Source organism: Aptenodytes forsteri, unplaced genomic scaffold (genome assembly GCF_000699145.1).
Source record: "Aptenodytes forsteri isolate BGI_AS27 unplaced genomic scaffold, ASM69914v1 Scaffold212, whole genome shotgun sequence".
NCBI lineage: Eukaryota > Metazoa > Chordata > Aves > Sphenisciformes > Spheniscidae > Aptenodytes > Aptenodytes forsteri.
The window spans coordinates 3,427,278-3,454,719 of NW_008795487.1; the positions used below are offsets into that span (position 1 = coordinate 3,427,278).

The window sequence follows — 27,442 nt, forward strand, 5'->3', positions numbered from 1 at the left end:
CCCTCACTACAAGAAGGACGTTGAGGTGCTGGAGCGTGTCCAGAGAAGGGCAACGAGGCTGGTGAGGAGTCTAGTTCCCAGTTATCTGGTTATAGTAGTCTGGTGCTTGCTCTGGGCACATAGAGAAGTTCCCTTTGTTTTGAAAAAGGTTTTATGTTTCTGATTGTATTTACACTGTGGTTTGGATACCTTTGTGCTAGGCTAAAATTGTTGGGGATTGTGTAGGTTGTCAGGGATTGTTTTTTTTTTTTTGGTCTACTTAAAACTGTTTTCAATTGTATCCTGTAAAGGTTTCTTTTGACTCAACGAAACACCTCAGTGATGCATCAATTAAGAAGCGTCAGCTTGAAAGGCAAAAGCTTCAAGAGCTTGAAAAACAGAGAGAAGAACAAAAACGTAAAGAGAAAGAAGCTGAGGAAAAACAAAAAGAGGAAGAAAGGTATTTATCGCTTATTGCTCAGTTATATTTTTAACAGTCAGGCATAACAAAACTGTAGTTGCTCCATCATATCAGCGTCAATGCATAGAAAATAACTAAACACAAGTTTCCTTTCAAAGTTCTACTCCTGTAGCTAAAGTGAAGCACTTAAAACTGAGCGAGAATACTGTGGTCCTTTTGAGGAAATAGGGTTCAGGGAGTATGAGATTTGGAGAAGAGTGTTTTACACTTTTTTTCTTTTTTTGAACTTTAATTCCAAGAGCTGGGAACTTACATGATGTGTCGTCATTCTGATGGAAACACGTGCATTGTAAATGGAGAATAGAAAATAATGCACTAGTTCTACTGCTAAGTAACTTTGATATTATAAAGCTCATTTGTTCTTAACATCAGTATTTTTCCAGGAAAGGTATGGAATACGAGTGTATCTTAACAGTGACATTTTAAGAAAATGTATAGGGGTGCAAATGTCATAAGACAGCTATTCAGAATATAAACACAAATGGAGGAAATTGTTTCAGGGGTTGTGTGGTGTCCATTTGCCTTGTTGTGTATAAATTCTCATTGCTTAATGTTTAGATATTAAACAGTTTCTGAAACTGTAAGTTTTAGATTATCACTAATGTTTATGTTCAGTTCAAAATATTAAATCTGCAAAATACTCAATTTCCTAAAAATCGTGCCATTAGACACCTGATCTCGGAAACCCTCGGCCTTTTACATAAGCTACGATTTTGTCCTAATGACTGAAATAATACCCACCAACCCCTGCACACATTAATTGGCTTGGTAATTTTCTTCTCACTGTGATGATTCACTGCCCAGCTGCCTGATGCATTGTTATTGTCTCTGGTCAAATTGGTTTAAAAAGAAAAAAATTTTGTTGTAGCCATGTTTTATGTTTGGATTCCAACTTGTGTTTAAATATTGACAGGCTGATGATTGTCTGCTGTCACAACTAATGGTTAAAATGTTCACTGTTTTCTACTTCTGTTTTTCAGTAATCAACAGGACTTAGAAACAAATTTACTCAAAGTACAAAATATATTTGTACATAGAGTAGGAGTCTAAAATTTGTACCTGCTATAGATAAGGTAAAAATATTAATCTCTTTTTAGGAAGCAGAGAGAGCTTGAAGAATATGAGAGAGAGAGAAAAAGAGAAGAAAAGTTGCGTAAGAGAGAACAGAAACAGAAAGATCGTGAAGTTCGACGAAACAAAAAGCAACTTGAAAAGCTTCAAGCTGAAGAACAGAAAAAACTGCAAGAGAAGATAAAGTTAGAAGAAAGGAAGCTCCTGTTAGCTCAGAGAAATCTTCAGTCCATTAGACTAATTGCAGAACTGCTAAGCCGGGCAAAGGTAACTTCAATATTTATTTCAGAAGCTAATGAAGAACTCAGCAGAACAAAGCCTTTTACTGACTTGAGAGGGGGTGGGGGAGCGCTGTTCGTTAAACAACAGATTTAGTACCTCTCCAGATGCTATTCCTTAGACCAAAAATTCAAAAAAGTGCAATGAAACAGTATTTCTCCCTTGGTAAAATATGCACATATATGTAAATGGAAGAGTGAACTTGAACCTGTAGTCCTGAATAATATTTTTTACCTGTAAACTAATTGGCAGGCTTGCTCTTAAGTCCAGTGGAATAATGTGTAAGCATGATAAAGTGAACTAAATACAGAGGATAAGATGCAAGACTCCTTCTTTCTAATTTCAGTTTTGATGCTGTTTCCCCATCTGGCTTTCAGCAGTTCCGTTAACTATTCTTTGCAGTTTCAGAGAATGAGCTTTCATTATTTGGTGTTTGAAAATGTGCAGAATTATTTTTCTGTAGGAAAAGTACTGTCAGCTAAGGTTTCGAATGTTAGATCCTGTCTCTCTAACAGTATTGTTATTTTTCACTGTCATTTGCTTAAGACTTGGATAAAGTCACATTAGGGTGTAATGTAATATATGTAAAGTATTTTCTGTAGAAATGAAAAACTGTGTGGCAAAGCACAGGTTTTCTCTTCCGCCTTGATGCCAGTGTAACTCAGGAGTGTTTTTGAACTCATGCAGTGCTATGTGGTCAGTTATATGCTAGGAGAAGGGAGAAATACTTCTTGCAGTCTCTGTAACTTCGCAGCTATGAAATAGAAAGGTTGTCTGATAAAATAGAGCAGTGTGTTTCTTTCACTCCCAGAATTTTGAGGTTTACACTAAGCCATTTGTCTGGGTCAAAATAATAAAAAAAAAAGTTAAGTTTGAACCTTCTTTTTCAGTATCATGAGTTTCTAAAGTGATTGACAAAATGAGAATCAGTTTCTACATAATATGTGTGTGTTTATTGGCTGTTTTTTGTGGACTCATTGTAAAGTCATCTGTGAACCACAGAAATTCATGTTTTAAATTTGACTGAAACCTTCAAGTGTTGACCTTGATAAATGTATTTTAATACTTCAAATTTCACATGTTGTTCTAGCTTGTGTGTTACTCTTGTCATATTAAGGAGCCATAAAGACCAAGCTTTGTTTTTGCCTTGTGAAACAGCTAGGAGAAATTAACACTCAAAAGAGTGTGTGGACTAATACTAATGTTTCACCTTACAACAGTTGTGTGTTAGTGGTGGGGTTTTTTTTGTTTGGTTGGTTTTGGTTTTTTTCTCTTTAAGAGGGAAGCAACCGTTTTATGTTGGGATGGTTAAGTTCTGTTTGTTAGATTTTATTTTCTTGCCATATTGCTGCTTTTGTGTTACGGTATAACTTGGAAGCATAAGCAGGTCTATAAATACTTTTTTGTTTACTCTTACCTTCCCTTTGACTATCTTTCAGACGGTAAAGCTTTTGGAGCAAGAACATAATGAAGAAAAGATTCGTCTTCAGCAGCTAGAGGAGAGGCGAAGGCTCCAGGAGGCTGAGCTCAAACGTGTGGAAGAGGAAAAAGAGAGAGCACTGGGGTTGCAGAGAAAAGAAAAGGAACTGAGGGAGAAACTACTGAACAATCTTCTGAGCAAGAAAATGGATGCACTTAATCAAAACAAAGAAGAAACCGAAGCATCTCAGTCTGACATGCCGAAAATCGCTAGCGGTGTTCCACACACTGTGTCATCCAGCTGCATCACTTCTACCACAGGACAGGCTGTTACAGGCAAACTGGCTCCCGGCTCTCAAAGAGAAGTAGCATCCCCTGAGAGTGTAAACACTCAATGCAAGTACTTGAATGGCAACATTCATGACAAAGTTCATGTCAAAGAAGGTCAGAGACTTCATACCACAAACTCTGAGAGGTGTTCTGAGAAAAGAAGTTCAGGGGTACTTTCATGTGTTCCCACCAATAACCAGCAGCAGAAGAGCCTCTCTAGCTATGACCAGAATACCTGCAGGAAGGACTCACGCTGTGAGCAGAGCAAACGTAGCACAGAGTCAAGGAGAAGAAAGAGCCGTTCATGTAGTAGCATAAACACTGATGAGAGTAAGGGTAAACGAGAGAGGAGCAGACACAGAAGAGATGTGAGTTACCAGGATGAAAAGCGCAGGAAAGAAAGGCGGTATTACAGACGCTCTAGCAGAAGCTACAGTCCTCGACGAAGCCATAGTCCTCGTCGAAGAAGTGTAAGTCCCAGGCGTTCACGTTACAGAAGAACTCGCAGTAGCGAACGTAAACGAGACAGAAGAGAAAGAAGTCATAGTCGCAGAAGCGTGAGCAGGAGACGAAGGCACCGGAGGAGATCACTGAGTAAGCAAAGGAGTACTTGGAGTGGGTAGTGAAGGCCTTGGCTCCTTGGAGAGGCTGTGTTTGGACAAAAGGGCCAGAAACTTGTAAACGAGACCTCATCGGTGTGACTGCTATAGAAAACATGTTTGTTTCAACCAATGCTTAGCTTGCATCTAGTCCCTGAAATCAAGAAAATAGATGCCTGATTTTTTTTGACGTTCCTTCGTGCTTTGTTGTCTCTTTCTAGGTTTCTACCACAATGTAGGTATAACCACCTGTGCTTGTGCTCGAGTTCCTACAGTGCTAAAAGCCAACCTGTTTTCTTGATTTTCCGTTTTCTAAACCTTAATTTTAGTCGATTTAGTTTTTATCTCTATCACCTAATTTGGCTTGAGAAGTACATGGGTGTCAGTTATAGGAACTCCAGACATGACAAGCTATTGCATACAGATTTGACTTGAAATGCTTTCTGGTGCATTCAATGAAATCACATTTAACAAAGTAGAATATTTGCTGATTGAGATGGATAGCAGGACTTTCATATAGTTCTTAAAACTGACTATAAAGATACGCAGGATATCTTTTAAACTGCTATGATTCCTTCATATGTCTGTATGGTGCCAAGCTTTGTGGCCCAAATTATTCTGGCATGTAATGCCGTTTGTATAATAATACTTTCCATGTAAGAGAGGCACACTGATGTAGGAAGTAAGAAGCAGTGGTAAAATGGTTGAAAAGTTCTGTTATTTTGTGACATATTTGGCTTTGCAATTACTTCAGGTGGCATAGAGCCACCTGAAGCATTTTTTCAGGTACACACAGAGCTAGCCATTGTCTTTTGAAAAAGAGGCCTTCTTGCTAAATTATTTTTACTTGTGGTGTTGGAAAGTAAGGCTGCAGTGTCTCTTGTTAAATCCATTTAAGAATACTTTTGCTTCTAAAATGCAGCTCAGGAATATTAAAAGCTATAACATTACAGTGAAAGAGTTTATTTTGCCTTTTTATGGTAAAATTAAAAAGAAAACTGTTTCCAGTGAACTGAAGTTGCTGTTGTCATATGTCAGTGTATTAAAATCTGCAGAAGTGTTGTATGAGAACCCATTTGTTGAAAAAAATCACTCGACGCATTTGAATAATGAAGCTCAGCCACTCTTCTTGATGGTCCTGTTACGTACAGCTATGTCAACTGTTCAGCAGGGTATGTGCTCTTTATCTACAGCCTTCAGATGCCATTTTCCTCACACTGATGCGTGAAATCAAAGTGTATCCCTTTCCTGGAGTGCCTGAGGAGCACGTTGGTGCAGCAGCTCAGCTGGATCCCTGGCTGGCTGAGTTTGTCTGCGTTGCTTTCAGTGAATCCATGCGGGTTTGTTTCTTACTAGACCATGCTGCTGAAATCTTTGTAGTTACTAGCTGTGGAAAGAACAGGTAGACATTCTTTTATCGTCCTGGCAATTCATGTTTTTAAAGATCTCCAATTAATTATGTTACTTCTCAAGTTTTTGTGACTCCTTGGGAGTTTCACCACTGTCTTGGGGGCTGAGAGCTCAACTGATTTATCTAATCATCTCAAAACCACCAGTCTCTTGAATTCTGAGGGTTGCTTTCTGTGAAGAGTTCATTTTTCTACTAACTTTGTTAAAGTGTTAAAAGCCTATCTACCTGAAGATAAGTTCATCTTTAGTAATGATTTGGCTAAAATCCAATCTAATGTTGGTTGCAAGTATTTGATAAGGCTGGTGGGATGCTTGTTGGTAAATGCATGCAATTCTGCCTAGCCTGCTCTTAAATACTGACACACTGTCCATGGTAACACCACTTTTTTAAAAAAAAAGTGTATTCTGTCTGCAGTTATGCGAGAAGTTTGTTTAATGGCTGTCAGTACCAATGTCTTTTGAGCTCAGGATTAGATTCTTACTAGTATTTCTGCAGTATATTTCTACTGTGGATTTCCACTGGGATTGATATGTTGGGTGGGGGTCTTGATGGTGTATTATGTAAGTAATTGGGGAGATGCTAGTTTATAATGCTACTTTCAGGAAGTCATCAAGCTAAGAATGCAGTGTTATTGCCAGGAGCGGAAGCAGTTAAAGCAGTGGCAGTCACCAAAAAGTGTTGGAGTCATACTGGAAGAATCCAACAGATATTGTTAGTTGATACGAAAAAAGACTGTGCTTGATAGGTTTTTTTTTTTCTCCAGAGAAGGCGCCAGGAGCAGGTTTCATATCCCACCCTGAAATGATTAAATTCCATAAGCTTCCCTGATGTTTAGGGCAATTTCTGAGGCCAGAGAAGATAATTGTGGGGAAGATGTTCAGCTGTCAGGCTTTGATAATCATTCGGCTTAGCACACCATATCCAGCACTGGCTTCATACAGTGTCCTAAAAGTGCAGTAATTTAAAGTAACTCTGTTGTTTATAGTGCTTGTATTATTTCTTCTCTTCACAGCAGCTTCAGGAAGAAAAGCCTGAAAGTGCTTTGAAGCTACTTGCAAATGCGTACTTTCCAAAATGCAGAGGGAATGTGGAAGAAGTCCTCTTTCAGTCGGCCAGCTGAACCCAATCAAAACCTCTTAAAACTCCTAGCACCTAAAGTTGCCCAGTAACTGCTCAGTGCAGAGTTTTATCTAGGCTAACACTTAGCAGTATTGTTGCTTCAGGTATGTGTTTTGCATCAAAGCTCTGCAAAATCTTATCAGTGCTGAATCCTCTGAAACGGATATTGCGTCACCTGTCCTTGTATTGGGTCTGGCTGTGATGGAGTTAACTTTCTTCATAGGTGCCAGTTGTGACAAACTGTTGATAACACACCAATGCTTTACCTATTGCAGAGCAGTGCTTGCTCAATGTCAAGGCCTTCTCTGTTTCCCATTTTGTGCACACACCCCTGAATGGGTAGGCTGAGGTTGGGAGGGGACACAGCCGGGACAGCTGACCCCAACTCACCAAAGGGATATTCCAGACAACATGACATCATGCTCAGCAATAAAAACGGTGGCTTTTGTCTTTCCAAGGTAGCCATTGCTCCTAGACTGGCTGGGCATCAGTTTGCTTATGGTCTTCATTGATGATGGGCTTTGAACTGCAAGGAAACTTGAAAAGAGTTGAAACTGTAATCTTTTAATGAGGTCACACATATAAATTATGCCATGCCCAATATAACTTATTCAGGTTTTTAATATGGCTGAGGTATGTGCTTGTACTACTGTAAAAACCTCGCTGATGCAATAACTTAAAGAATATACTTTTTGATGGTAAACAATTGCTCTTTGTTCTATATTGATTGTAAGTCAGTAGATTTCTACGAAGTATCTTGTAAGGGTCTTAGTGTTTCAAATGAAAGAACCTAGGATACCAGCAGGCTTTATAATGGCTTCTAGAAGCCGAAGTATCAAAGTTACTGATAGTTTTCCCTACTCTGGAAGAATGTTGTAATGCTGATTGCTTAAATCTTACCTGATTGCTTGGATTTGCAAGACTGACTTTCAGGAGCTGTTTAAAAGCAGATAAAATTAGTTGGTCTTTTTTATTCCATTTCAGTGTATGCCTGTTGAGTGACCTTGAGTTTATATGAAAAGATAAGTATTTAATGTCTATCCTTTGCTGTTTTAGCTGCTTTAAAGCAATGGCCTTCAAGCTTAGATCAACAAACTTTGGTCTAATTAAGGAGTTTCAATAATCCACACTACTGTTCTTGTTTAATTATTAAATTTACAGTGCCTAAATTACACTGCAGTTACAGGCTGTGGTTTAAATGTTAAGGAAACTGAAGAATATAGGATTTAGCAACTAATACTTACCAAAGACATACCAAAGTAATAAATATTTCTGAAACTTTGAATTTTATGTTGGTATGGTTGAGTATTGGATAGAGTCTGACTTAGCTACTATGCTACCTCTACTTTCAGACCCTTAGCTGCTAGAAATCCAATCCAATGAGAATGTCTGCAAAGATACCTGCCTATTTACTTCTGAAACTGGTCAGTGAGGATTACGTACCAGTAGTAACCTGACTCTCTTTGCCTAGGCTTGTCAGGAGTTGCATGTTATGTCCCATTGCGTCAAAGTTACATATCTTACTCCATTTGTCTGTCAATATTCAGGGTTTGGTTTTGTTTTGGTAGCTTTGTTCCCCTGGGTTGTAAGCAGGAATATAGATTTATTCACTGTTTTTATCAGAACATCAAGGATCTGGGTGAGCAAGACTGTAAGTCTTTGTTTCTTCTCCATTAGACTACCGTTTGAAAAGTTGGAGCCTGGATGTCAGCTTTCATCTTGACTGAACACATGGCAGCCCCAGGGGTATAGGGTAGAGATGGGGAAAGAAATCCTTGAAGATAATGGAAGACTTCAGTACAAGTCATTCCTCCAGAAGCGTTATGCTTATCCCATGCATTTGACTTCATTTTTTCATCCTGCTTTCAAACTCTGGAGTTCTTCCCATGCCATTGCAAAGCCAAGAACTCAAATAGTTCCCAACTTCGTGCTCTGTGTCAGGCAGCCATACCTGTCAATTTTAAGCTTACTTTAAGATCAGCCTTTGTTGCTGGGGCAAGCTCAGGTTCGCTCTTCACTGGTATGGTTTTTTTCCTTCAGTAGTGGAAAAATTTCCTCATTGAGCAGGACTGGTGTGGTATAAATATGGGGTGTAAGTCCCAGTAAGCCATGGATTGGGCAACTCCACAGTACAGCACAGTGTTCATGCCTGCTGGAAAGCCTTGGCAGCAGTGAAAGAGACCTCTGAGCCCTGTTCCGCTGAATCACAAGAAATGCCCAGGGTTTCTTCCGATGTTCTGCCTCTGTTCTGGAGTCTTAAGTCACACGATGAGACAGGAGGCACCTCTCTTCTTGCACTCGGCTCCAGGAGAGATTTTGCGTCTGTCACCACAGAACACAACGTCTTCCTTTTGTCCTCATAGAGGTGCCAGGAGGGTAGGATCGGGCCAGTGGGAACCCACCTTGCTATTGAGGATGTGTAGGGTTCAGAAGTGCATTAATCATCTAACGATACAAGGCAGCATGTGACCTCTTCCCATTTGAGCACGAGGACCCTGCTCATCACAGATGGCTTGCAGTAAGGTCTGAGCTGAAGGGGGTGGGAAGGTTGTGGGCCAAAGCTCCTGAGGTTCCCTGTGCTGTGCAGGAGCTGGTGCATGCTGTCCCTGTGTGTGCTGTTGCCTCACCACGGCTGTTGGCACTGGCAGCCAGGAGTGGTTTTCCTGCAGCCCTTGTTAAGCAACGAAGAACACGAGACTCGAAAGGGTAAGAAATCCAAGTTCCTGTTGCTATGGGCAGTGTTACCACATAGAAGAATGTCTCCTCCTGTTTCTATCTGAGGGCTGATGAGCCTCTGCACTTACCAGCCTTTCGGCCTGCAATTTTCTTTTTATCTATCTCCTGGCCTCAGCCTGCACTAGGTGACTCGGGAAGCAGCTTATTCAACAGAAACTACAGCTTCTCCACCAGGGCAAGGCCAAGTCCTTCAATATGATTGCTGTGGTGCTTTCCATCTGCTCACTGCCGGCTAAAGTAATTTTGATAATGTATGAGTCATATTGCTGGAAGTAATTGATATTAGTAAGAAGTGGTTACCAAAGCTGTGACCATATCCATGTTTTTTTCTAGTTGACTCTACTTTTGTAGCGTAATCTATTCAATGACCTAGAATAAGGGCATATGCATAATTAGGTGTGCATATAGAAAACATTTGATATTTTGTCTGGAAGCATCATCTTGAAAGCTGTTAGAGAAAATGGGAATTTTTGCAGTGGGTCCCAAAATTGTGAGTGCAGGACTGTACCAGTGACCACAGGGCTATAAATGCAAACAAATGAGAGTTGATCACGGATCAGTGCTACCTGGACATCACACTAGTGTCAGCTTTAGGGCAGTTCTTGAACACGTGTAGGATCGTGTAACAGACTATTGTGGCTGCTCATATTTGATAGCAGGGGTAGAGATGATGTTAGATTCTATATGACAGCAATTTAACCAACTAGTTTGGCAGATGCCTTAATTCATAAATGGGTGAGCAAAATTGACCACTGATGTCTTGTATTGCTATACAGGTTAAGGGTCTTTTTAATTATAATTAAGAAGAAATATATGTATTGCCTGTGTTTTGATCTGATATCCTGCCTTTGAGGTTTAGTTATAATCTGGATACAACACCCATTTCATTAAGCTTATGTTGCATTCTGTTGATCTGGCCCTTCCCCAGCCCAGTGAACGTGTTATTTGCAGAATGTATCTTTTGCTGCCTCACAATAAATTTGCAGATTTGTCTCTAGTGTTTCTATAAAGCAGCAATCTAGTTGCAGTTGATCCTTCAGAAGTGGGTGCGCAGAATGAATCCCTCTAGTGTTTGACATGTTTAAGTATTATTGTTGTTAAAAGGAAGTATACCTCTCTTTTTTTTTTTTGGTACTTAATCTGATACCGGCCTCTTGGGGCTTGTTTGAAACGGTATGCACCACCATCCTTTCTTCTTTAATCACAGCACAGAAAATTAATTCGGTCTGGTTCCCCCTCACATGCTGCATCCCCTGAATACATCTCCTGCTGCCTCACAAAAAGAAGTCATAGATTAGCTCAAATGCTTTGCCATAGTAGTAAATTATAAAACTTTTGAAGGGCTAAGGCTGATTGGAATTGTTTTCTAATTGATACCTAATCTAGTTGCATGTGCACTGTGGCAGCTGCAAAGTGAGCTCTACCTGCTCTGGATGGGATGCTCAGGAGTGCTGTCCTTGAAACTGGACTATTTGTAGGACAACATGAAGGGATAATGGTGTGGTAGCACCACAGTCACCCCCAGATAGCAGTCTCAACCTGCCAACAAAGTGTCTGAACAAGAACTGATCACCCTCAGACCAGGTCTTCCCTGCAATTCTGCATATGATCCCGGACATGTGTCTGTAAGTGCTCTGAGGAATTGCCTAGTGGTGTCTGTTACTTTCTACCTTAACTGGAAAAGGGAAGGGCTGGCAAAGTCTTTCTCTTCTGCTCAGGGCACCTGACACCGCTTGTTGTTGTGGTTTAACCCCAGCCGGCAACTAAGCAGGGCATAACCACTTGCTCACTCCCCCACAGTGGGATGGGGGAGAGAATCAGAAGGGTAAAAGTGAGAAAACTCGTGGGTTGAGATAAAGACAGTTTCATAGGGAAAGCAAAAGCCGCGCATGCAAGCAAAGCAAAACAAGGAATTCATTCACTGCTTCCCATCGGCAGGCAGGTGTTCAGCCATCTCCAGGAAAGCCGGGCTCCATCACGCGTAACGGTGACTTGGGAAGACAAACGCCATCACTCCAAACGTCCCCCCCTTCCTTCTTCTTCCCCAGCTTTATATGCTGAGCATGACGTCATATGGTGTGCTACTCGCTGGTGCGGTGGGGTGAGAGGGAGAAAAGGCCTTGACTCTGTGCAAGCACTGCTCAGCAATAGCTAAAACATCCCCATGTCATCAACACTGTTTCCAGCACAGATCCCAAACATAGTCCCATGCTAACTACTGTGAAGAAAATTAACTCTTATCTCAGCCAAAACCAGCGCACTTGCAAACAGCATAAGGCTGTAAAAAGCATTTGAGGTGAGCCACCAGGTAAAAGGACTTCAGGGGTGCTCGCCTGTGCCAAGCCACGGGAACGCTTCTTTCTGAAGCTCTCTTTTTGAAGAAATGAAGGAGAGGATTAGCAACTGTAAAGTGGCCCGTGCAAGGCAGTTGCGTGTCCACTGATTGCCTTTGTGATGCTTGACAGAGCACAAGCCACTTCTGACATGAGAGCCTGCCTCAGCTGCTGTCCGTCTTGGTTTTCTTTTTGTGTCTCTTTAAAGTTTCGGCCTCTACCATTTTTAGCTAGTGAACCTGTCTGTCTTCAGGGAGACTATGCCTCTTATCTGCTGGGACCTTCCTCTGACAGAAATCTCGATGATTATTTGGTTGAATTATTTGTTGAGAGATTATTTGCAGGCCAGGAAGTTAAACCAGGAAGTTAAACCAAGAACAACTCTCGATTGCTTGTGATGGACTTTAAAAGACATTCTCAGTCAGTTTTTACTGTAAGGAAAACTGAGGAGAAGGGAGGGTTTGCTTGGAGAATGAGCTGGGTATACAGGATTTCCTGCCCGCTCCAAACGTCTGCCAGTAGTATATGTGATGTAAACAGGAAAAAAGTAAAATTAGTTGCTGTCAAAAACTGACAGAAGCAACAGTCATGTTACTAGGGAAATGCATCTATTGTAAAACATGAGAAGAATTAGAACTTATGAAGAAGAAAATAAGCATTTTGTTAAAACTGGATGTTTTATTTCAAAGAAAAAGTATGATACAGGGTATCTTGGCTTTTTAGGATTCTTAAAAAAAATACCACCAAACCCAAAGGGCACAAACTGTATTATCTTAGTGCACTTCCAGGCCATCTGATATAAGCTGGGCGTACTTAGAGGCTTAATAATGATAGCGAGGCACAGTTGTTTCTATACTGGCATTACTGAAACTCGTTATCGTAGTCACATCCCTGAGATTTGTACTTGTTGCTTATAAGGAAGGTTGCACGTGTGAAAATAGTGTCATCTGCCATTTCTCACTGGCAGACACATTAATTTTACTAAATCTGCTTTGTTCATAGATCATTTCTTACTTTCAAATGTTATGCAAAAATGACATAATTATTTTTTGTGTAGTATTTGTAGTGAGTCATTTAGGCAAAGAAAAATTCATCACCAAAATAGAACCGTGGAGGTAAAGTGACAGCTTTAGCCTGCGTGTGGTCTAAGCGCTATGACAAAAACCTTGATGGGGTTTTCAGAGAAAGCAAGCCATTGCAATTTCATCTTCATGAATGCATTTGTAGCTTAAGAGGAGCTTAGACTTTAAGCCTCACTAACAATTTACTTGGAAACAGCAATACATTGTGTGTGGCTTTGCATCAATCTGGTGTGGGTTATCTGCAACCCTTCTCCTCTACATCTCGCTACTGGTAGTAATCCCATTAGACGATTACATCTGGTGTCCTCAACAGACAGATTTAGTCATAATTGAAAAAGTACTTCAAGCGGGTTTAATTGTCTGTGTGGTCATTTTATTATCAGAGCCTCTTGTACCCTGTAACTTTGCCTTAAGTGAAGTGAATTTATGGCCCGTTAGGACATGCTAGTCCTAACAGTTGTGCACATAACTGTTATTTAGTCAAAACTACAAGAATCAAGGGTTGAGCATTTTCTTTCTCGTGAATCTTTAATGCAGCTGTACTAAATGTCACTGTAATATCTGATTACCAATCTGTGGCTGAGTCATTTGAGGAAAGTGGTCTGTAAGCTGGTGAGCAGCAGCTAGCTTTTCCTAGAGTTGTTTTGTTTAGCTCAGAAGAAGAGAAATGTATACTTCAGTGTGGAGAGCATTTGCTTCCAGTGTGGCTGATGGCCTGGATCTGAATAGCTGTTATGATCCTGGGAATGGGAAATCTTTATGCTTGGGCAAAATTGCACCAATTTGTTTCTCAGTAGCAGGCAGGCAGAATTGGCCTTTAGCAGAGAAATATTGTTATTTTCCTACACCTTTCTAATCTTTTGGCTAACAATGTTTATCTTTGGCTAGTGATACTTATCTCTGTACAATTTATTTCTCTATTTTAATGAGAGAAGAGGGAAAGCTATTGAGGGAAAGAAGTTGACCTGGTTATCCATATGGATGGAGACTTAGTGAGAAGTTTTTGCGCTTTCTTTTCCCATAGAACTGTCTTTGGAATGGGTCTGACAAACTGAAAAAGCTGTAGCGTGATCAGTGAGAGTGGGTCTAGATTTGGGCAAGTGAATGAACTCTGCAGACTCGCACTTAGCGCGTGTGCAGATGGAAGTTCCTAAATAGAAACTGAGATCGTGCGCTGTCCTTGAGGTGGGGATAGCAGGGGAAGATGTCCATTACGAATGTAGCTGTGTTCTTGAAACCTGTTGTCCGGGTTTTCTTTCAGAGAAACCATGTCTTATTAAATGCAGGCTGCACAGATTCACAGTCACTCTGGCAGAGAGGTGTGTTGTGATCTCTGGCCTCCACAGTACAAAATAAACAGAATGTTAGTGTCTAATCTGTACTGAACAGTGAGGTCTGGTGCACTAGCAAGACAATAGCACTATATTTACAGGCTATGTTGGCCAGGATGAGGAGGTCTAAGTGTTTCTACAGTTTGGTGTTTGCTGTAACTTTTGTATGTTCGGACCTAGTGTTCTGGTAACGCAGGAGACCCTGTGGTGTTAGATCCTGGGGAACAGATACTGTTTCTGAGCGGTGTACAGAGGGGAAAAAGGCTGATAACTGTGACATCTGCTTAGCTAACTTTAACAACTAACTCTTAAAGTAGGTTGCTATTTCAATACTGGCTAAAAGAAATAAAACATCTTTTGGCTGAAATGTAAGGATCAGAATGGAAAATATAGATTCACAGAAGGCTTATACAGTGGAACCTTTCGGTTGAGAAAGTTTCACTGCATCCACAAAATGGTCAGAAAGAACGTGGAAATCTTTATACTGGCCTGTTTCTTCTAAAATGAGGCAGGTTCAAAAGAGAAGCACAGAACTAACCTGCAGCAGTGTATAAATACAACCCTACTTCCTAGGAAAGGAATAGAACATTAAAATGTTGTGCTGGGACAAAGTTGTAAAGTGCAGTCTTTAAACATACACCAAGCTAACGTACACAAAATGTTGAGCTGCGTTTTGATCACTGTATTGCTCAAGTTTTGCCCATTAACTTAATCGCTGAAGCGTGGAGAAAGCTACCACTGAAAAAATGCTATTTTGTAACATTTTGCCATCACTCCATTACCTAAGTCAGATCTCATTTAAAGTTGTTGCCTGAAGGGTCACTAAATGTGTGATACAAAAACTGTTGAGTCTTTCCTTGATGGAAAGGGTATTTTCTCACCTGAGAGTTGCAGTGTCTGCCCAGGAAGGCAAGATGGCAGGCATTTACAAGCTGGAGCAATGGACAGTGGGGCAGAGAGGTTTCGGGAAAGTAATCCAGGGTTTTAATTTTCTGATGAAAGACCTATGAGGTATGTTCTGCATGAAGTTGAAATCCATGCCACATCTGGCATTTGGCAGTCGTTTCATTGTTTCTTCCCAAGGACTTTCTGCATGTCCCTAGTTAGTTTTGCAGAGAAGGGGAGGAAGACTGTGGCAGCCAGCTGGAAAATGTAGAATGTTTTGTCATCCCTCAGCACCCTGCTCTGTCAAAACATGGCAAAGCACAAGTAGGACGCCCCTGCTGTGGTGCTGCTATCAAACAGGCATTGCTTTCTAAGCCACTATGTGGGGGGACCTGCAAAATGTGGAAAAGGAACAAGAGTAGATTTAATTCCTTGTAGACTTCACCTGAATGATCATTGTCAGAGCAAACTGGTCACTGCAACAAAGCAGCACAACAAACAGACACTTACAGTTTCTCTTTGGACTGGTTGCTTCTGTACTTAGGGATGGGGTGTACCCTACTGCCAGCCCCAGGGTCAGCTGGACCTGTGCCCGTCGCAGCAAGTTTCAGCTCCCCTCTGGCTACATGTTTCTTTTATCCTTTCTGTGGGCACGGCTTGCAACCCAGACCAGGGACGCACACCCAGGCTTTCCACACCTGGATGGGAATTATTCCAGGTACAGACTGTGGTGGTATGCTTTCTTCTCCTTCAGCTCCTTGTGTGGACTCTGCTCTCAGATTATTTCCTCGGCAGCTCTTGCCTGTTATGTAGTGGTTATGCCAGTTGTTTTCCTTGTGTGGGTAGGGTCTGAGGCCCTGGGTACGTGACCCAGAGCCCGGGGCTGAACAAGTCTCTGTTTCAGCATGGAGAAGATAAGTGCTGTACATACGCTTGAGTGAGGGGTGAGTGGAATTAGGGCCGTGGGAGATGCCAGGCTTCGCCAGGAGTATGCCATGACCGCTTTGAGCTAAGCTGATATTCCTTCCCTCTTAAACCCCTGGGAATGTCCACATTTCACTTGAAGAATTGTGTTGCCAAATTACCGTCTTTCCTCTGGGGTCGCGTCATTGGGCTGACTGACATATGTAAGGATTTCTATTCTTGGGAAGTCTTCCAGCAACAAAAAGCCAGCTCAATGGAGTAGAGCTGCTTTTGAACAAGCCCTGAGTAAGACTCTGCTTTGGTTTATGAACTCTGGTGCATTGCACCGAGTTCAGGTTCTCGATGCTGTTCTGTAGTGATATCTGGTTTGCTTGTTACAAGCTTTCAAGTGCTTCTGAAGTACCAGCGTGTTAGCCGACTGCTGAACTGACAATACAAGCTTTAATCCGCACTGCTTCTTTAGCCTTGTACTTGATGATGGAAGAGCGAAAGAAACAGCTGAAGCTGGTAGAAAGACCCACTGAAGCCAAATAACTTAGCTAACAGGTTTTGTAACCAGTGTGTTTCTCAGAAGCAATAAGATTAAGCGGATCAGCTGGTGTGCTCTGTGCCTGGTGGAAAGAAGCTTATTTAAATTAAGAGGACCAGACAATCTGTGCCTCAGTCCAGAAAGAAAATGAGTTCCACAGAAGACCTTGACTATCCTCAAGTCATCTTGCAATACAACAGTGGATTTTTAGTCTCAAAGGTAAGAAATAAAACTCAGTCTTGGGTAGATGTCTAAGACTGGAATGCTCAAGGGCCTCGTTTAATGTCTCTGAGAAGAAAACAGTTCATAAGAAAGCATCCTAATACTACACTGACTTTAAAATTATAATAGGCATGATAGAAGTCTAAAAGGAAAAAAAAGCCTAAGGCAGACCTGGCCCTCAGGATGGACCTAACATTTATTGAGACCCCTCTGGCCTTTGAGGCTTGGATGAGTAGACCTTGTCTCTGCATGAAATTTTAAAAACACAGGGGTTTATAGCCGAGGGCTTGCTGTCCGACTGCCTCAAATGTGGAAGGTTCCTTCAGTGGTGGGATTTCTTCCCACTTTTCATTTTTGGATTTTGAGAAACAGAGGGCTGACTTCAATTGCCTTTTTCCCTCCTCGTCATACCATGCAAAGAACAAGATTTTTCAAATATCTTCTTCCCTCCCCAAATTTACCATGCAGCAGGCTGAGCTTGAGAACTTCTGTATATTATGTCCCCTCAGATGGAAGGGACTGTGAATGCAGAGTGTGTTATAATGACTTTCTTCCAGACAGCACATCATTAAGGCAGACAGGCAGTAGTTTCAATTTTGTTAATGTTTGTTGATGCTATTTTCCTATGTGTATGTGCATTTGCATAAAATTCCTCTATTCAATTTCAGTTTTAATTTTCCTCATTTACAATCTACAGTGCTTTCAAAATTCACATTCATGTCATGTTTTTAAGAAGTAATCTCAACCATGTTCTTACTGAAGGTAAAAGAGTCTTCCATCTCATGGATGTTACCAAATCATTTGCGACAATACTAAATAAGGTTGCTAATGATACTAAATTAGGAGGAACTGTCTGCTCATCTAGGCAGGAAGGAAATTGGAAAAGAAAAAAGGTTTGAAAGCGACCTGACACCTCAGAATAAACTTAGCGTTTATTGAGACCTCTCTGATCTTTGGGGGCTTGGATGAGCAGACCTTGTCTCTGCATGAGGCTTTCTAAAAAACACAGGAGTTTGTAGCTGAGGGCTTGCTTTCTGACTGCCTCAAATGTGGAAGGTTCCTTCAGTGGTGGGATTTCTTCCCACTTTTCATTTTTGGAGTTTGAGAAACAGAGGGCTGACTTCAATTGCCTTTTTCCCTCCTCGTCATACCATGCAAAGAACAAGATTTTTCAAATATCTTCTCAAAGAATTTCCTTCCCTCTCCCATGGTTTGTCTGTATGTATTATGCAGAAGGCTGAGCTTGAGAACTTCTCTGTATTGCCTCTTTTGAGGTGAAAGAAAGAGTCTGGTATAATGACTGTTTTTCCAAACAGCATTTGATTAAGGCACAGAGGTAGAACTAGTAGTTCCACTTTCCTTATTGTTTACTGATGTTATTAGCCTTTCTGTGTGTGTAAGCACATGGGCATAAAATTATAATATCCAGTGCAGTGGAGATTTTTTCCTCATTTACTATTTACTTACCTTTCCTATTGTCCCTTGCTGCACCTCTGGCCAACATGGTAACAGAAAGAATGCTCTCTGGGTTGTGCAAATACTGCTGCCTCCTAAGGCTCCTGAAAGGCAGAGCTGACAGTAAAGAGAGGAAAAATGGATAATGAAAAATCTTTTTGCTTGGTGAGAAAGAGGAGTGCCTAGTGCTTTCCGAATTAACACTGGTAGTATGTTTTTGAGAAATGATCTCAACTTTGGTTAAACCATATTCTTACTGAGGGTAAAAGGAGCTTCCTGTGGACTTTATCAAATCATTATAGATACAGGCAGTCAATCGGGCTGATGCCTTTGTTACTGTTTTAGGAGTGTTTGTGTGGCCAGAGAAATAGGCTAATACTTGTAAATTTGACTGTGTACAGCCAAACAAGGATGTTTTTCTTATGTATGGTTACGTATGTCTGTCTGAAGGTTGAGGGTTGTTCCTGGAGATGTTACACACCTTCCTTCTCTATGAAAAGACAGGGCAATTCTGCTGGCCTGAATGAGGCACGCCTTTTGGCTGAGAGGAACCTCCTTGCCTCAGGGAAACCACTGCAGTCATGCATGTTAGTCACTGAAAATAGAGTCCATAGGGTGGGATATTCCCCCCTGCAAGCCACAGGAGAGTCTCCAGGGTTCACTGGAGCATACATTACATCCTTAGTTAAAGAACAAAAACAGCAGAAAAACCCACCACCACCCAGTCTTTCCTTTGTGCTCTCCAGGCAAAAAGTAAGAGAGACTGTGAGAATGTGCTCTGAAACTAAGGAAGAGGCAGAAACATTCACACCCAAAACCTGGTCTATAAACATGAACCTTTGTGAGCCAAAAACATTGGCTGGCTTCACCAGAAAAGGAAAAGAAATGAAGAAAGGTGTACTACAAGCACTGTATGGTACTATCGGTGTTCAGAGAAACTTCAGTTTAATCATTTGACTTGTTTATATGAAATATGATTTTACATGAAAAAAAATATTATTATGTGTGTATCTTCTCCAACAAAGCAGCTTTAGAAATGCAACAGGCTTTGGTGCTTTCACGTGATCCCTTACTCCCACCTTTCCTTACCCCCAGGTTATGTTCACTGCCTGTGAGTTGGGGGTGTTTGATCTTCTGCTGGAGGCAGGAGAGCCTCTGTCTTCAGATGCCATTGCTGCGCACTTGGGTACCAGCACCACGGGGATGGAAAGACTGCTGGATGCCTGTGTGGGACTGAAGCTCTTGGCAGTAGAGCTGACACAAGAAGGAGGTAATAAAGGCAGAAGAAGGGGGAGAAACTAAAAGACTTAATCCTCTGATGGTTTTGAAGGTGAGGTGTGTGGGGAGAGGTGATATCTAGTGTTAGGCCAGTTACTGTAGCTGGAAGGAGGAAAGAATTGCTTGAGAACACCATCCCCTCTTCAGCTGAAAGAGAAGCAGCAAATGTCAGCATGATTAAAGGTATAAAGTAAAACCCAGGTGAAGGGCTCTATATCCCTAAACAACTTCGTGCAAAAGCTGAGCTGAACTGAGAGGTGATGTAAGTTTGCCCTTGCATCAGAGATATTGAGTCCACATGGTCAGAAGGGATCTGTGGCCATCAGACAGCTGGTCAGGACTAGCCAGAGTCTTACAAGTTGCGTCCCCTGCTCTGGCTTGTGTCGCCTTGCCCTGTTTTAGGGCTTACAGTAGTTGCCCAACGAGTTTAGGGAAAGCAGGATCTATCTTTTATATTCCTTTTGTATGCCAGTCCTGTGGGTGAGTGATGCCACTGCAGATGCACTGGAGGAAGCAGGGGAGATTTCTGTGAGTCCTTTGGGCATTCATCTGTCTGCAGAAGGTCCTGCCCTAGTGAACTGAGAGAGGGTAGGAGTGGTTGGTGTGATGTTTTGGGGACTTGTCTCCCCCTTGCTGACCTTGTTGATCTGAAAAAAAGACTTGTCTGCAAGGGCTTCTCACTTAAATAGAGCATACAAAAAACTTCCTCTGATAGTAGAAGCCTATAGGTAAATGATGACACTCGTAAGGCATTCCTCTTGCTGTTCTTGAAAGAAATGTTTGGTGCTGGAGTAAGTGTAGGTAGATAGTGTTTACTCACATTGAATGGGGCAACACACATTTCAGCAGCCCTCACCCACTGCTCACTGCAGTGGAAGGATTGATTGTAGAAGCAATGTGTTTGTGTCTTTGGTCATATAGACATCTTCTGGTGATAAGTACCATGCTATATGATAGGCTTGGCAAGGTGGTATATCATACATGTTAGTAAATATATTTATTTCACCCTTTAGCCCTCTACAGAAACACAGACGTTTCCAACATCTACCTTACAAGATCAAGTCCCAAGTCTCAGTATCATATTATGATGTATTACTCCAATACAGTCTACTTGTGCTGGCACTACCTGGCCGATGCTGTGAGGTAAGGAGGAGTGTTGTGGGCTGTCTGTTGCAGACTGCTTTGCAGCATCTGTGTGGCTGCTCTCAGAATGGTGTGTTTCTGGGGCAGGGCACAATGAAGATGCCTGCTGGTTCTCAGAAAGAAAATGCAACAGATCATTTTGGCTGTTAACACAGTAAATATGTGTTCTTGTTTCTTCTTGTTTACCATTTGCGTGTGTTCTCATTTTCCTTTTCTTTCTGATGGTAGAGATGATCTAGGAATCAGATTTCTGTGTGTTTGACCTTCAGGAAAGCACTTGATCATTACAGTGGCTCTTACTTGAGGAGGCATCAACAAAGTAAATGATGAGTAATGATGGCTAAGGATACTTCTGTTGCAGAGGTGTATAGGAGTAGTTTAATACGGGGCTGAAGTCTCACTTGTTCCAGTCCATGCAACTGATGATCAAACATGGTGTGTGTGATGGTGATGATTGCACCAGTCTCACACCTTTACCTGAGATGTGTTCCCATAAATCATAAAAGCATAGAACAGTTTGGGTTGGAAGGGATCTGAAAGATCATCTAGTTCCATCCCCCCTGCCATGGGCAGGGACACCTTCCACTACATCAGGCTGCTCAAGGCCCCGTCCAGCCTGGCCTTGAAAAGAACCAGTCATTCTTGTGAAAGGTTGAGAAATATATCAGCATATTTTGGGGTGGCAAGTGAGGGTGCCTTTACAGCCATTACAAACAGGCTGGCATATATTCTGTACAGAGTTGAACACCTTCCACAGTGAAGAACTAGCTGAAACTACAGCCCGGAGGTGTGTTTGGGTGAAAGAAAAAGAAATCTACACTCATATGCTTTTTTGGTTGCTATTTTAGAGAAGGAAGGAACCAATATGAAAGAGCTTTTGGCATTTCATCTAAAGACCCTTTTGCAGCAATGTACAGGTAATAATTAGTATATTTATAGAAATTTTATTCTTCTTATCATAGATAAAATTAATGTTTTTAATTATGGCTCAGGACAATTAATTACGGTGATGTGAGAATCCCAGTCATCAGAACCATCATGCAGCATTTTTCTTTCTCAACAATATCCATTACTGGGACACTGTCTGATATTTTTAATAGAAGTATATAATTTCCTATTTTGAAAAACATATCACGGGTCTCTGGCACAGAGGCAATGGTGGTTGGAGGAAAAAAAATCCCTTGGAAGCCTGAGAATTAGCAGCGTAATACACTGTTGGACTTCGCTAGTCTTAATTCCCTATTTAAATGCATGAATGCATAGCTGTACCCTTCTGCTACAGTAAGACTCAAGGTAGGTTTATATGCAAAGAGAATGTATTCAGTGTCAATAAAAACAGAGATTAGTGTTTAAGCTAAAACTTGTAATAACAGTTATATGATAGGAATCGCCAAGGATATTGTAAGTTACCTTTTGTACGTGCTGTGTCTGTTTCCATTACTAGATCAGAAGAAGAAATGCTGAAATTCATGGCTGGCCAGAACTCAGTATGGAGTATATGTGGTAGAGATGTTCTTGCTGCATTTGACCTTTCCCCTTTCAGGCAGATCTGTGACCTGGGAGGTGAGCATCGGTAGATCTTCTTTAACAGGCCTCTGAACTGTCTTCTATTACAAGCTCTGAAAAGAAAAATAACTCCTGTGTTACATGACGGGCACAGCAGTGGAAAGCAGGACATATCTCAGAACCTTGTCAGCAATAAAGGGAGTGTTTTACTGATTTGGTTGGGCTAAAAAGAGAAATGTGAGAGTGGTGAGAGCATTAGGAAGCTGAATGCTTTTCTCTACAGAGTCTCATTTGTGTGAGTAGTGGCTTATCCCCTCACGTACGTGATAGGTTTGGCATTTTTTCTTGCCTTGCTTGATACATTCTCACGGTGCCACACTCTTTCCCTCCTCCCCTTCAGTCAGTGTTGTTGAGATATTGTCTGCAGCCTTTTACCCTGCAGCGCCCAGCTGTCCCAGCACTGCTGAGCGCTGGCAGGATTCATGGGAGCCGTCAGGCTCCCTCACGGGCTCCATCACTGCTTCCCCAGTGCCTGGTTTAGTGGCTCTGTTTTTCATTTCCCGCCTTCCAGCATCCACAGCTGGGTCTGGCTGAGGGGGTGCGTAAGAGCTGTAAGGGCTGGGGCCCACCCCATAAGCCTGGGTGCTGGGGGCCCGAGGGCTTCCTGCAGAGCAAATGGAGACAGTGGCCTCTCCTGTCCCTCCTCTTCCCTTTCAGCAACATGTGGGGAGCAAGTGTACCTTGCCAGCTGCCATGAGGCTAAATGCACCGTTGCCTGCATCGCTTCATGGGGGTGTTGCTGAACAGATCGGTTTAGTGTCAGCGCTGACCTTCTTTTGTTCTCCCCAAAGGAGGTGGAGGAGCTTTGGCCCGGGAGTGTGTTTCTTTGTACCCAAATTCCACGGTCACAATTTATGACCTGCCGAAAGTCGTGCAAGTGGCAAAAGAGCAATTTATTCCCCCTGAGGAGCATCGGATCGCTTTTTATGAAGGTAGGTGCAGACAGCAGTTGTCACAGCTGTTGCTCCTGAGTCCCTTGTCTCTGCTCAGAGGTACCGTACTGGAGGCTCAGGTCCCCCCTTACGTGGGCAGAGCGTCTCAGACTGCAGCTTCCCCAGCCCAGGTCTGCAATTCATTGCTACTGCAGGGCTGTCCCAGTTGTGCACCTGCAGCTACCTTCTCTCAGAGACACAACTTGGTTATTCAGCAACCCAGAAGCTCTTTACTCCTGAACAGAACTATTTGATTTCTTCATAACAAGGGTACATTAACAAAAAAAAAAAAGTCCTGCAATTTTGAAAAACTGCCATGCCATGTTATAAATCTTCCTAACACTCCCTTTTCTCCTGTGCAGACCTCCTGGCAGATGTGCAGGATGCCAGGCCTGCTCTGAGCAAGGGGTTTTCCTTCTCTGGTCACGATCGATTGACTTTCAAGTCCTAAGATATTTCAGGCTTTGAATGTGGGTGAGCTAGCCCATATTCCTCTTGCCCAGTCCATAGATCATGCATGGTCTTTGCACCATCTATGATGAAAATGAGTGTAGGGAGATCTAATTTTTAATGTTTACAAAAGTCTTCAAAGTGTTGGAATGACTTAGTATTGCCTGAAGCTCAGAGGAAGGAAGGGAGCATATAAAAACAAAGATGGAGAAACACAGGAAATGTTACGTGTGCCAGTGGTGCAAAGAAATGGGAGCGGAAATGACTAAGATGCAGAGAGAAGAATCTGAATGCAGTACATCAGGTGCTGAACAGAAGGCATGATGATGAAGCTAGTGCTAGGAGGCGAGATGTGTATTTTTTCCTTATGGATTTATGATATAGCGCTGTGGTTACTGAAGGTCTTTGAAAATTTGCTTAGATAAGGGAAAACTCTTTCCTTTTTTTCCATGACACAACCCATGAGAAACTGTCTCCTCTTCTTAATGCTTTATGAATCTGAATTCCTGTCGTTGGAGAAAACTTAGACTCAAATGCTTTCCTGTGCATCAAAGGCTGTTTCAGATGAGCTGCCGCTTTTAAACATTTCAGACCTTCTTGAGACTGAACAAGAACAAAATCCCCTATGCAGTGCCACAGAGGAGTTTTACCTGGTAACTCTGTTGCTATCTGATGTGGGTGATGGACATGGCAAGCCCAGAATCTTTAGAACTGGACAGAACTGAAAATATTTGCTTAACTCAGCCCTCTGTGTTTTGGGGGTTTTGAGTAATACGTGTATTTGTGCTTTACAGGAGACTTCTTTAACGATTCAATTCCAGAAGCTGAGCTGTATATTTTATCCAAGATACTGCACGATTGGGATGATGACAAATGCAGACAGCTGTTGGCAAAAGTCCACAAGGCTTGCAAACCTGGTAGGTGCGAGCTCTGGAAGAGCAGGGAGACTCTCGCCCGTCAGTTACATGAAGCACACCAGTCTCGATGCACAATTTGGGTGGCAGAGTTGCAGTGCAGGGGTTTTTTGGTTTAGTATTTTGCTTTCCTAAGCCAGCTGTGTCTAGCCAAGCCAAATAGGGCCTGGTCTAAGTTCTCATTATCTGGCTTCCAGTTTTAGTCTCCTCCTCCACAGGGACTCCTCTTTCAACATATTTAGGTATAAGGACTGGGGATTTGGGGAATTGTTTAGACAGACAGGTGTATACATCATAGTAAAAATCCCATTAAGCATCATATTGAACCCTCAAGCTTTGAAAATACTGCCTACAGAGCTGGGTTCTCAGCAAAATCAGTAAGCTCCTGTGGATTTCAGCTGGGGGAAACAGGAATTTCCATCCCAGCTGTAGCATCCCCTTCAGCCCCAGTACATCAGTACCTCAGCAGCCAGGCAGAGGCCCTCTCCGATTCTTTTGCTCTTTCATTGTCTTCTGCGATGCTGAAATATGACTTAACGTGGAGGCTGCTTCTTCCTGAAACTAAAGGTTAGGATCTAATAACTCAGCTGCAAAAGATCTTGTCTTCTCAGAGCTCAGCGTGTGTTTTATTTCTCTTTATTCAACCAGGCGGCGGAGTGCTGCTGGTTGAATCGCTTCTGAATGAAGATAAAAGTGGGCCTTTAGAAACCCAGCTGTATTCGATGAATATGTTGGTGCAGACGGAAGGAAAAGAACGAACAGCAGCAGAGTACAACAGCAAGCTGGGGGCAGCTGGCTTTGGAGAGATTCAAGTCAAGAGGACTGGAAAACTCTATGATGCTGTTTTAGGAAGGAAATAATAGTTCCTCCGTTATGTACCTAACAAGATAGAATAAGTGAAGAAACGTGATATTCTCTTCTTAGAAGACAATCATCAACTTAGCTTTTAGTTAAGGCAGCCAACTGTTTTGTAAGCTGATAACATTGTTGGGAGAATCGCTGATGACACACCTTGAGCGTGCATGGATTGTAAACCTGGCAGACTGATTAGGGCTTGCCTTTGGCTCTGGAAGGGAGAGAAAGAAATCAACACCTGTTCCACAAGAAATAACCCACAAAAGAAATGTGCAGTGTGTCTGCTTCAGATTTTTTCATTCTTTCCAATTTTAACACTGTATCTGACAAAAGCAAAGCTGAATTTGTACTTGGATTCCTGCAAAATAAAACTGATCACTGTACTGAGCTCTGTTACCTGCATTTTTATTTCTGGGGAATTGTTATAGTATAAACAGCCTAAATTATGTCTCCTTGCGGTTAGTCTTTTCAGAGTTCCAGGAAAAATCCTGTCTGAGCCTTGGGGAGTTTAGCATAAAAAATGATACTAATTTTTAATTTCCTCTAGATTTTGATTTAAGTTACGAAAAATAATTTTGGAGCCTGATGACTGGCTGGAGCCCAGTGATGCTCTTTACAGGGCAGGCCCTGAGATGACAGCTGAGAGGGAGAATGATGCAACCAAGTCATTCAGTTACGTGCTGGGGAAGTCCTTATTGCATGCCTCCTGCTAGTTCTTTAAATCATTTGGCCAAGCACAACCTGCCATAACCCACCCAGTTCTTGGAAGCAGAATTACAGATTACTGGAGTGAGAAACATTTGGAAAAGGCTCCAGGAAGTCTCTCTCCGCAGTTGTGGCTTGAACACTAATTGCATTTGCACATTAAGCTGGATACTGGAGAAGCCTGAGATAGTCTTCTCAGTAGCCATCTACAGGAGCCTCCCACTCCTTTGGTTGTAGGCAGAGCATAGGAAGAAGGTAGCCTCAGTGGGGAAAAGTTGGCCTTTTGTCACATTCTGTGATAGGCATAAAATCAAATCACAAGGATGTAATGGTCCTTCTCATCTTTAAAAGCAACAGGGCACAGTTCATGAGCCACTTATGCCCGAGTAGGATCTCACCCTGTAGATATCGACAGGATATTGCAGGAGTTGGGGCAAGTGGTTCCGGAGAGTTCCCTCTCAAGCTGCAGCCACTGTGCAGTGTTCCCTACCTGCGAGTTATGCGGCATGAAGGTGACTTTGCCAGGAGCTGCAGCCTGTGAGCAATGTGTTCTGAATGCTTGCTTGCTTTCCAGACAAAGCAAGGTGTTACATCCTGCAGCAGTTGGGCATGAACACAAATAATGAAATAAGGCTGACCAGGTCTTTGTTGATTCCCCCCCCACCCAAAAAAACAAAAAACCCAAATGTTCAGAGAAATTATTTTGCTGCTTTGACTGTACCAAAGAGCCAATGAATTGTGCTGGGGGAAAAAAACAAAACTCCTGTCTGGACTTTCTCTGATACACTTTTTCCCCAAAAAATGTTGCATGCCCATGGACTGGTGGTTGCTCACGTGGCTGCACTGTTTCCTGAGCCAGTAGATAGGCCAGTCACGGCCAGCATGCTGCAGCTGCATATATAAACTGACACATCATATAACCTTGATGAGTCAGAGAATTCCTGTCTCGGCTGGTGTCAGTGTTAATTCTGCCCTTGACTTGAAAAAAAGCATGAGCAGGCTGTTTTGGTTTGTCAAAACAAATTCCCTAAATACAGTGCTTCTGCAATGAGTTGATTCACAACATGCTTTGCATGTCATTAATTTACCAGTGAGTGGCTTGGGCAAAACTTGAATAGGCAAGATGCACACCTGGTTCTAACATGCCTTTTAGCTGTATCAAGGTTCAAAGATGTTGGGTCTTTAAGGAACAGGATTGACCCATCATTACCTGGAATACAGATGGAAATGAATGAAGTGCAGAATGGTGATTGCAGAATTTGAAGACCATTGGTATTTAAATGACTTTTAAGGGTCAGATGTGATGCCATATCAGAGCAGCTAAACACCAACATGGGATCAGAGTGTGCTTTCACTGCCTGTGCGAAGTAGAACCTCCAGCTGGCTGTAGCTTGGGCTGCTCATTCCTTATCTG

General features: G+C 42.1%; 2 protein-coding genes across 2 annotated transcripts in view; both read left to right on the plus strand.

The window, feature by feature from the left end:
* Positions 1–5,258, plus strand: part of AKAP17A (A-kinase anchoring protein 17A) — a 9,010-nt gene extending 3,752 nt beyond the window's left edge. Inside the window, exons 2-4 of the mRNA XM_009281357.2 lie at positions 291–439; positions 1,558–1,798; positions 3,250–5,258. Of these exons, the coding sequence (XP_009279632.1) occupies positions 291–439; positions 1,558–1,798; positions 3,250–4,182 (1,323 nt within the window). The 3' untranslated portion in view covers positions 4,183–5,258. The remainder of the gene's footprint in view (positions 1–290; positions 440–1,557; positions 1,799–3,249) is intronic.
* An 11,397-nt stretch (positions 5,259–16,655) lies between these two features.
* On the plus strand, positions 16,656–25,328 carry ASMT (acetylserotonin O-methyltransferase). Its single transcript, XM_009281359.1, has 8 exons — positions 16,656–16,727; positions 19,281–19,455; positions 20,477–20,606; positions 21,455–21,523; positions 22,051–22,169; positions 22,964–23,104; positions 24,349–24,471; positions 25,117–25,328. The coding sequence occupies exons 1-8, from the start codon at positions 16,656–16,658 to the stop codon at positions 25,326–25,328; spliced, it is 1,041 nt and encodes a 346-aa protein (XP_009279634.1).
* Positions 25,329–27,442: the final 2,114 nt, after the last annotated feature.